The sequence below is a fragment of the Gracilinanus agilis genome, chromosome 3 (assembly GCF_016433145.1).
Source record: "Gracilinanus agilis isolate LMUSP501 chromosome 3, AgileGrace, whole genome shotgun sequence".
NCBI lineage: Eukaryota > Metazoa > Chordata > Mammalia > Didelphimorphia > Didelphidae > Gracilinanus > Gracilinanus agilis.
The window spans coordinates 410,207,073-410,218,485 of record NC_058132.1 but is presented as its reverse complement, the minus strand read 5'-3'; the positions used below and the strand labels follow the sequence as shown (position 1 = coordinate 410,218,485).

At 35.3% G+C, this 11,413-nt stretch overlaps 1 protein-coding gene across 1 annotated transcript in view; it reads right to left on the bottom strand.

The window, feature by feature from the left end:
- Positions 1-11,413, bottom strand: part of MRPS6 (mitochondrial ribosomal protein S6) — a 63,706-nt gene that overhangs the window by 7,918 nt on the left and 44,375 nt on the right. The window contains exon 2 of the mRNA XM_044670236.1: positions 5,554-5,693. Within this exon, the coding sequence (XP_044526171.1) occupies positions 5,554-5,693 (140 nt within the window). The remainder of the gene's footprint in view (positions 1-5,553; positions 5,694-11,413) is intronic.

The following is an 11,413-nucleotide window of genomic DNA, read 5'->3' as shown; positions in this document are numbered from 1 at the left end:
GAACACTTTCTCATGTGCTTATTGATACTTTTGATTTCTTTACCTGAAAATTGCCTATTCATGTCTCTTGCCCATTTATCAATTGGGGAATGGCTTGGTGTTTTATACAATTGCTTTAACTCCTTGTATATTTGAGTGATTAGACCCCTGTCAGAGTTTTTCGTTATAAAGATTTTTTCCCAATTTGTTGTTTCCCTTCTGATTTTGACTACATTGTTTTTGTTTGTACAGAAACTTTTTAGTTTAATATAATCAAAACCATTTAATTTACATTTTGTAATTTTCTCTAACTCTTGCTTGGTTTTAAAGTCTTTCCTTTCCCAGAGATCTGACAAGTATACTATTCTGTGTTCACTTAACATGTTTATAGTTTCCCTCTTTATATTCAAGTCGTTCACCCATTCTGAATTTATCTTGGTGTAGGGTGTGAGATGTTGATCTAGACCTAATCTCTCCCATATTGTTTTCCAAATTTCCCAGCAGTTTTTGTCAAATAGTGGATTCATGTCCCAAAAGTTGGGCTCTTTGGGTTTATCATACACTGCCTTGCTGATGTCATTTATCCCCAGTCTATTCCATTGATCCTCCTCTCTATCTCTTAGCCAGTACCATATTGTTTTGATGACTGCTGCTTTATAGTATAGTTTAATATCTGGTACTGCTAGGCCCCCTTCCTTCACATTTTTTTTCATTATTTCCTTTGATATTCTTGATCTTTTGTTATTCCAAATGAAATTTGTTATAGTTTTTTCTAATTCAGTAAAGAAGTTTTTTGGTAGCTTGATAGGTATGGCACTAAATAGGTAAATTAATTTGGGTAGAATTGTCATTTTTATTATGTTAGCTCGTCCTACCCATGAGCAATCAATGGCTTTCCAATTGTTTAGATCCAGTTTTATTTGTTTGGAAAGTATTTTGTAGTTGTTTTCATATAATTGCTGTGTTTGTTTTGGTAGGGAGATTCCTAAGTATTTTATATTGTCTAGGGTGATTTTGAATGGTGTTTCTCTTTCTACTTCTTGCTGCTCTAGTGTGTTGGAAATGTATAGAAATGCTGATGATTTATGTGCATTTATTTTGTATCCTGCAACTTTGCTAAAGTTGTTGATTATTTCTACAAGCTTCTTAGTTGATTCTCTAGGATTTTTTAAGTAGACCATCATATCATCTGCAAAAAGTGATAGCTTAGTCTCCTCCTTGCCGAACTGTGAAAATTTTAACTACTCTGATCCATATAATCAAAGGACTCATGATGAAAAATGCCATTTACCTCCAAAGAGAGCACTGAAGGAATCCAAGTGCAGATGGAAGCATATTTTTTTTGCTTTATTTTTCTAGGATAATGTGGAAATATGTTGTGTATGATGTCACATGTATGATGGGAATAATATATATTTTAGATGTAATATACATATATAATAATGCATTTCTTGCTTTCTCAACAGATGGGGAAGAGGATAGAGCATTTACAACTGATGTTTAAAATAATATATTTTTTAAAACTTACAAAGTATATTTCAATGACTATTAGCAATATTGCAGCAACTGATGTTTGAGGAAGGCAAGAATTTCAAAGGTCATTCCTATCCTTAATGAAAATGGATTTTGTACCAAAATGCAGTTGAAAATGTGGACTCTCTCTAAGATATAGAGATTAGTTTTCTCTAAGATAACTAATCCTGCAAAACAACTGAATTAATCCTCAGAAAATAAGCAAATACTTTCAGGGGAACCTGGTAGCTAGAATAATTATTGAAAGTTCATTTACAATGTGACATAAATGTCTTTAAGTTGAAAAACCAGCTTTTAACCATTGCTATTAAGAAAACAATGCTTGTCACGGGCCAGACAACATAAAAGCTGAAACTCACTTATTTCATTTAAAGTCATATATCAAAACTGTTGTCATAAGAAGTCCAAGTGAACTAGCAATAACTATATACCAGGTTCAGCACCTGAATGGATGCATAGCATCCATTACCTCACCTTGCTAGTTCTTTATCTCTCATTACCTAATCATTCATTAGCTATGCAGGAGAAATCTATCCCCAAACCTCAATTCCACATTCTTGCACCTCCTTGTCCTTTGTTCTCAATCCTACCTCTCTCATGTGTCACCACTCCAAATCTGCCCATCCCTTCCACTGTGTCCTCTGAAATTTCTGTTTCATAATGAACAAACTTCATTTTGGATCTCATCCTCTAATACTCCTTTATATCTACCTGCACTGAGACCAAACTATCCCAAAAAGACCTTCATCCCCAGTCATCCTGTCTACCACTAGCTGTTCCTACTCTCACACACCTCCATTATCTAGGTAAAGAATCAGAATACTCCTTGCTCCCCTCATGGCTACTTTTATTTTTTTAAAACCCTTAATTTCTGTGTATTAGCTCCTAGGTGGAAGAGTGGTAAGGGTGGGCAATGGGGATCAAGTGACTTGCCCAGGGTCACACAGCTGGGAAGTGTCTGAGGCCAGATTTGAAACTAGGACCTCCCATCTCTAGGCCTGACTCTCAATCAACTGAGCGACCCAGCTGCCCCCTCATGGCTACTTTTAGATTCTCCCTCTGCAGTCATTGCTCAGCAATCCTTCTTCCTTTGAAGTTCACTCTTATTTTCCCTCTCTTCTCCAATTCCTGCCCTTAAATGAGGGGATTTCAATATACCACTCAAACCCTCTCACCACTCAGTTCTTCCCTCTTCTCAAAACATATGAACTCAAGTCTCCCCCCCACTCCAATCTATTTTTTTTCATGAGCACTGAGATGACCAGGTTACTCCCCTGCTCAATAAAATACAGTATCTCCCTATTGTGTCTTGGTTTGACTTTTAAACTCTTTCCCATCTTGGTCCCAAGCTTGTCTTTCTAGGTGAGAAACACGTAACTCATTCCTACCCAACTGCCCATTCCTGAGTAGTGTGCACTCAATCCACCTTACAGAAATCAAAGGTGCAACTTAAATACAATCTTCTTTATAAAGTCTTTCCTGATTGTCCTAATTTGAGTGTCCTCCCTCCAAAAACTACCTTATGTAGAACTAGGTTGTCTGCATACACTTGTAGAAGTTTATATCTTAATTTTATACTGTCTACCATTGTGAAAGAGTGGAAACAATGGAATGTAAACATATTCAAAGGAAAAATTGCTGCATTTTTCTTGTATCCCCAGTACCTAGCACCTAGTAGGTAATTAATAAATACTTAACTGATTAACTATGGGCAAGCCTGGGAATATAATCTTCATACACATATTTTTATGACAGTTATGCATATTGGACAACTGGCTCATAAACATATTTTTGCTATTAAAAATAGTTATTTGTGAAACTCTCTGTAAGAGTATAAAATGAGATAAGGGCAATGCTTTTTTTTTTTTTTTTTTTAACACATAAATCATTTGTTATACTCCAGAAACCACCTGATTGAAGGCAAAGTAGAGAGAATAAGGAACTTGAAGTCAGGAAGACCAAGGTTGGAATCCCACTTAAGACACTAGCTGTGTGGTACTAACGAGTCACTTTACTTCCCCAAACCTTTGTGTCCTCAATCATTAAAAGGAGGGGTCACTAAATCTATGATCTTATAATGTCCCTTCCAAATATGTTCCAAAGAGGCCAGAGAATTAAAAAAAAACAAGAGGCTAACATTCTTCTCAAAGGAGGGTAGTAATTTTTACAAATAAGAATGGAAGGTCCATTTATCAAAGACAAATCTCTCCTCCCTGCCTCCATTTCTCAAGCTACATTTGGATTCTTATTTTGCAATTGTCTGGACTCAGAAGGTAACACCAATCTATGGAAATAAAATGCTCATTTAAGAATTCTTCTCCCTTAAAAATGAGCATTCTAAAACTAAATTATTTTAGGAAAGGAAATTAAGTTGCTGAATCTAAATATGCTACATGGATCTAGTGGAAAATAGTGTAGAGTCAGGATACCAAACTATAGTCCTGGTCCTGGCAATGATTTTGTTTATCTTGGAATGGTTACTTAAGTTTCTCTAGGCCTAAATTTGTTATATGTAAAATGGAAGTAATTTCTACCACTACATAGAACATAGAGGAATACTATAAGAATCAAATGAGAGAATAAGTCAAAAAGGACTTTAAACAAAGAGACATGAAATATTATAACTATTAGAACTGATATTTATTCTGAAGTTCCTAGATTTGGAAGAAAATTTTTTAGTAATCAGCTATTCCAGTTTTTTAAAAAATCTTCCTCTGGTACCCCAGTGCCTCCAGATACAGAAAACACAGGCTTGCAAAACAGTACTGAGTACAGAGAATATACACAAGATGGAGGCCTGTCCATCACACCTTCATCTGTATTTTTGTCTTAAACTCTGGAAAGAATCTGAAATGAGAATACTTCTTGAAGAAACTTGGCCCTTGTTGGTAGGAGGAGTCCACCCTACAACTCATTACCCTTCCAAGTATCTCAGATAGCGTTCCTTTATGACTGAATGGATCTAGCAAAGGATGGAGCCAACTTTTATATAGAATAGAATTATGTACAGATTGGTTAAAAATTCTATGATCCAACAATTAGGAGTGCTTGTCTTTAGGATAAAAGATGAAAAATTAAAAACAATTTTAAAAATTAAAAACATTTTATTAAAAACAAATTTTTAAAAAACAAAAACCCTCCTTTATTGTTATTTTAACTGTCACAAGATGGGATAGCCTCTGTGCATTACAAGTTGCCTAGCAACATTTCTCAGACCTTGCTAAGCACCAGCATTCATTTCAGAGTTGCTTGAAGAGCCGAACATCAGCTTTTTACTGTTTAACAAGGTTAAATAACCAGAAGATAGAATTTACAGTACGTGCTTGTGACTGAAGGTTTACATACAATATAAAAACTCAATCTAGAGCCTCATTCTGCATCACCAAGTCTCTAGCCTTCCTTTTGGAAAGGATTTTCCTTTTGAGAAGGATCATCTTTTGGCACATGGAGAGAAGGAAAATGTCTCATGCATTATCCACAGCTCCATTCCCACAGGAAGAACAGCTTGCTATAAAACATGCCATAGGCAGTCCTGACAACTGACTTTTACACCGTCTCCCTCCGTTCCCCAATCCAGAGAATATAAAGGTTTATCCTCGGATGACTAAGAATGAGGTATATAAAAAAGGGAACAGAATTCCCTGAGACATGGCATAATTTACAGAAACATCAAGACAGTCAATTAGCCCTAATGTATTCCTCATTGGAAACTCCTTATACCAATGAAATTATCTAGCTGGAAAAAAAAAAAAAACACAACATCCTCCTTGTAACACAATATTGCCACCAGAAGTAAATATACCTATAAAGTCGTGTGAAAACACAGTCTAGACAGGAGAATTGATCTGATGTATTCTACTGTACTGATCTGCATTGGAAGACATTTCCTCATCCAAGAGATCTTTATACTAACAAAATTACAATATTATAATTCATTATAATGAGTACAAAGACAAGAATCTCTAGGCTGAACTAAATAATACTATCTACTGAGCTAGTTTATACTAAAGATGTTTTGCAGGTAATATAGGCAGAACCTACCCTCCTCTCTGATGGCGTTGATTATGTATGGAGATCTTATATGGAAGTGCCCTTTCACCCAGGTTTTCCAAATTTCTCACTATTGCGCCTTTATCCATTAGGGCTTGTAGCGTGCGCTTCAGGGCAGTGGCAGTCTCTTGCTGTAAAGTTTTAGAAGGAGACAGAAACACAGTTTACTGCTTCAATCAGAAGTAAAACAAGAACCTTCTTAAACACTGAGATATCCATCCCAATAGCTATATATCCCATTGGATATGCATACTTTATATTGTTACAATATTACAATATAAGACTTTAAACTGTGATAAAATAAAAAGTCCTGGAATATAAAGGAATTATTTCTGAAATTCTCTAATGAAAGCTACAAGCGATTCATTTAAAAATATGAAATATTCCTTTCCACAAATTCTAATGAAAAACTTGTTACTATGTTCAGCAAATATAGAATCCTGAGATATAGAATAAGTAAGCAAGAAAAAAATTTTTTAATTATGTCTTTTAATAATCTGGCAACTTTTAAAATTACCTATTAAAAATATCATTTTTGTTAGATCATGGTATAATTCTTAATTACCTTATGATAAAAAGCATGTAAAATTCAGGAATGACTAGATGAAAAAGACAACAATAATTCTGGCCAACATATTTTGGTTTCAATTTTGTCTAACAAAAAGCATTTTCTTTGTAGTAATTCTAAATAATGCATTTTCAAGTTTAGAATATCCTTTGTAAAATAAGAACTTATAAATCAATTTAAAAAAACTTTCAGGGGCAGCTGGGTAGCTCAGTGGATTGAGAGCCAGGCCTAGAGACGATAGGTCCTAGGTTCAAGTCTGGTCTCAGACATTTCCCAGCTGTGTGACCCTGGGCAAGTCACTTGACCCCCAATGCCTACCCTTACCACTCTTCTGCCTTGGAGCCAATGTTGACTCCAAGACGGAAGGTAAGGAAGGGTTTTATTAAAAAAACAACTTTCATTTTATCTAGATCTATAATACTATAATCCTATGATCTCTTATATTAAAAAAAGGAAACAAGATATTTAATAGCACTACCAACAAAGAAATAAGCCAAACATATTTTTGTTTTACTTACTAAATATAAAGGTTAACTCAAGGATTAATGCACTTGCGGAACACAATTGGTATCTTGAGATTTCAGATTAGCCAAGTAGTATGAAAAAGAAAAACTCTAGAAAGAGATTTTTAAAAACATATTAAGGCAACTCATGCTTAGACAAAAAAATAATTTTAAAAGCAGTCTAAGATTTAAGACAACTTTGAAATGTTAAAAAGGCATACCATATGGTCAATGCCAAAATTCTAAATAATGGCCTGCCAAAAGGCCCTGCTAAGGAGAATGAATAGCTAAAAAACAAAAACAAAAACAAAAAACCCAAAAAATGTTATAAGAGCAATGTCTAATATACATAGAAAGGAAGCTCCAATTTATAAGGCAACCCTATGTAAATGGTACAAGTACTATTACTTCCATTTTATAATAAAATTAAATCTTGAGAAGTAAAATGAGCCTAGATATAATCATTAAGTCTAGCACTTGGTTCCACTATACCTCAGGAGCCTTCAATAAAATTATTTTGGTTGACAGTCTTGAGGCTAACAATTTCTTTGTAATCAAACCATGTGATAACTTGTTGAAAGAATAGACATTTAGCCTAGAAGACCGGTGGGAGGGGATATGCTAATTGGCTTCAGGAATATGGCTTATAAGGAAAAATGATTTGATTTGTTCTCCTTGGCCCCACAATGTAAGACTAAAAGTAAGGGTTTAGAAATTGTAGAGAGGCAAAAAATTTTAAACTCAATAGAAAGAAAACTCCCTCAAAATGGAGGCTAGCCAAAAATATACAGACTACTACTTTGGGTAGTGGTGAGTTCCCTTCCATGGAGGTTTTCATCCCTTGTTAGGCACGTCATAGGAGGGGATTCTTGCTCAAATACAGATCAGATGAACAGTGTCTCCAATTCCATGACCACATTCTAAACTACTTTATTGTTTTTTGAGTGGAGTGATATAGGCAGTTAGGGAAAAATCCATTCATGTAGTGGTCCCTGACAAAGGTATATGAAGGGGACAGTTTGGGGGGATGGGGGTAGGAAGATAATTGGTATTTCTTCATTTCCCATCTGGCAGAACTACTCTGGGACTTCTCTCTAACTCTTCTGCCATGCTCCAGGAAATTCATCATTAGGAAACCTCATCATTCTGCAAATCTGAATGTGCCTTGATCCTCAGCCTCAATACTACCCTCTGCCCCTCTGATTGGAGATTAGAGCCATAAAATCCAAAACCTCTATTTAAGGGGAGTGCTCAGGACAACAATCTCCTCATTTCCCACCTGGCTGCACTACTTTGGCACTTTTCTGGCTTCCTCATCCACCTCTCTTTTTCAGTTTTCTTGAGTTGTCTTCTGCCACTAGATTTTTAAGTTTCTTGAGGGCAAGAGATGTCTTTTTTCATATTTGTATCCATAGCACTTAACACAATGCCTGGCACATAGTAGGTGCTTAATAAATGTGGACTGACATATAAATAATAAATAAATATAATAATAAATAAATAAACTACTGATTTGAACTGTGAATTCCTGACACTACACCTCTACAAACAGACAGCATCATACAATATTATCAACACATTCTGGCTAATTCTTCTAAGTTTAAATTTGCCATATATAGTAAGAACCTAGAACATACTACAAGTCTACCGGACATCTCAATAAATATACATATCCATGTAACACCACCACATGGGGTTTTGAGATCCAAAGAAATTGCTTACTGAGATTTTATAGTAGATTGCTTACTGCATTTTATAGTAGAAAAGTTCCAGTTTGGGGAAAAAAGGAAAGCAATGCTAGAATTTTAGCTCCTATATTTAATTACTTATGCAATCTTGGGTAAGTAATTGGGCTTTACTTAATTTTTTCATCTATAAAAACTGGGAATTGCAGTGGTTGATTTTTTCTTTTCTTTTTAAACCCTTAACTTCTATGTATTGGCTCCTAGGTGGAAGAGTGGTAAGGGTGGGCAATGGGGGTCAAGTGACTTGCCCAGGGTCACACAGCTGGGAAGTATCTGAGGCCAGATTTGAACCTAGGACCTCCCGTCTCTAGGCTGGTTGATTTTTTTTAAAACCCTTACCTTTTGTCTTGGAACCACAATGATTTGGTAAGGGCTAGGTAGTGGAGGTTAAGTGACTTACTTGTCCACAGTCATGCAGGTAGGAAATGTCTAGGGACAAATTTAACCAAGGATCTCTCAGTTCAAGGCCTAGCCCTCATTCCACTTGAGCCACCTAGCTGCCCCCTTCAGTGGTTGACTTTTAAGGTCTATTCAACTTCTAAATATATGTTATCATAATTCTAATATTTCTACTTGCTATTTTCTAAACCAGAAGTTCTTAATCTGGAGACTGTGAAATTGCTTCCTTTAATAATTTATAACTGTGTTTCAGCAAATGTTTTGTTATCTTACATATTTTACTTTACTCATTTAAAAACATTATTTTGAAAAGAGATCCACAGGTTTCACCAGACTGCCAAAAGTTAAGAACCTCTAGTCTAGATATTGCCTTGGAACAATTACTCATACTTTCCTTAGCTACTATCTAATGAGGGTACAAATTCCTGTCTTGCAGTTTTAAGATCCCTATGATTCAGAATCTTGTTGGTGTTGCATATTCATAAATTCCTTGCTTCTCAAGGGAAATTTCTAAGCTTACTCAGCAACCTCTCACCTTTCCAGGTTCCCTAATCTACTGGTTCCTAGCTTGCTCCTCCTTTCGCAAGACATTTGATCTGACTCCCAGTAGTTCTTTTCCATCCCAACTCCTTTCTTCATAGTTGAGGACTTAAACTCATTTTAGAGACAAGAAAACAAAGGTTACTCTGACAGCAGGAGGCATAACCAGGATTCATGGTCCCAGACTCGAATTCCCAAAGTCTTCATTCCAAATCAAACATTCTTTTCACTATGCCACACTGCCTATCAGGTTGGTAACATGCAACTTTAACATATAGGCTTTGGTTTCCAGGTGTTAAATTTAAATTAATAACTCCAAGTATTATTTTCATAAAGTTTATTAAAAACCACTTGAAGTAGAAAAAGTAAATAGGTAGAAGTAAAAGCCTATATTTCTAACTTAAGTTAGACCACGTGTGTGGATTCTCAGCCTTGGCTCTCAGCCAGGCTCCCCAGCTGTGTTATGGGAAATAGAGAGAGGGGATGGTGCCGCACCAAAACTTTTATCCTCAGTCTCTCCCACGCACGTGCATTCACCTCTGTCCATTCACCTTAAACATGTTATTTTATCTTCCTGAGCCTCAGTCTCCTCATCTGTAAAATAAGAGATTTGAACTTTATCATCTTTAAGATCTCTGTACAACAGAACTTCCCAATTCTAAGGTCCAATCTATCTATAAATCTATGAACCTATAACTCATAAGTTATTTAAAAAAAAAAAAGGACTTAACTACTTTTCTTTGTATGTTTTTTAATGTCCACTTCTGGACCTGTCATTACTTAAACACTGTTGTCAAGAATTTGGATGACAGAGAGAGTAACCAATTTTAGTGGCAAATCATATGAGAATTAAAGAACAAAAAAAAAATATTAGGCCAATTGGAGAAGTGATGAAATTAACCAAGGAGAATGAGCCTCAGTTGGGACATTAGAGGAAGTTTATGGAAGAAATAAAGATAAACAATCATGCCTGGGCATGTATTTGTGTATCTACAATGGTATTAAGCTTGCTGTCTTAAGTGTTGCTAAGTATCTGAGGTGACCAACCTCTATTCTCTTTTTAAATGTCAGTGGAGAGAGTTTTGTGTGAACTGAACTTCTATATGGGTGGAGAATACAATATATTTATTCTAACTGATTATTTTCTGTTAAATCTGTCTTGCTTAACTGTTTTTCTTTGTTATGAAGAAGGATTTCAATAGCAGCTGTAAATTGAGAAACAATGATTTTAAAAAGTGAGCAATAAAACTTTAAAAAACGCAAACATAAAAACTCAAACTTCTATACTGTATTTAGTGGACTATTTACACCACAATCCAAATAACAAATAAATTGGTATTATATTACTTAGGCAGACAGACACACACACACACACACACACACACACACACACACACACACAGAGTCACGTATATTACATTGAGGAAAAGGCTAATATAGCAAAATAATTTCAGAGCCTTATATTGTATGTTTCAAAAATCCAAAAATTCCTTTTAAAAACTCGCTTTTTTCAAGAATAAAGAAAGACTATACAATTGGTAGGTAATTCTGATTTTCTGTAGTCATTCCATTTTTAAAATAAACAGAGATCAGGGGCAGCTAGGAGGCTCAGTGGATTGGGAGCCAGGCCTAGACACAGAGGTCCTGGGTTCAAATCTGGCCTCAGACACGGCAAGTCACTTAACCTCCATTGCCTATCTTTTACCACTGTTTATGCCTTGGAACCAACAGTATTAATTCCAAGACAGAAGGTAAGGGTTTTATAAATAAATGAATGAATGGAGGTCAAAATAATATTAACTGAAATAGTATTAATAGATAGGATAAGTCATTTCTACAATCCTAAATAAAAAAATTATTTTTAAGTAACTCCTCTAAAATTTCTCTGAGAATAATTTTCTTCCTTTTAACACATAAAGAAATGTATACCTTTAATGCACTGACCACTGGCAGGAGGAAAGTTTAATTAACACTTAATTCTATTTCACTCAGTGCCAATGGCAAAAGTGTGGTAAGAACTAGGCAATGGGCCTTAAATGACTTGCCCAGCCACAGCCCAGCTGTGATAAGATGAAGTTGGACAAGACACTCACAAG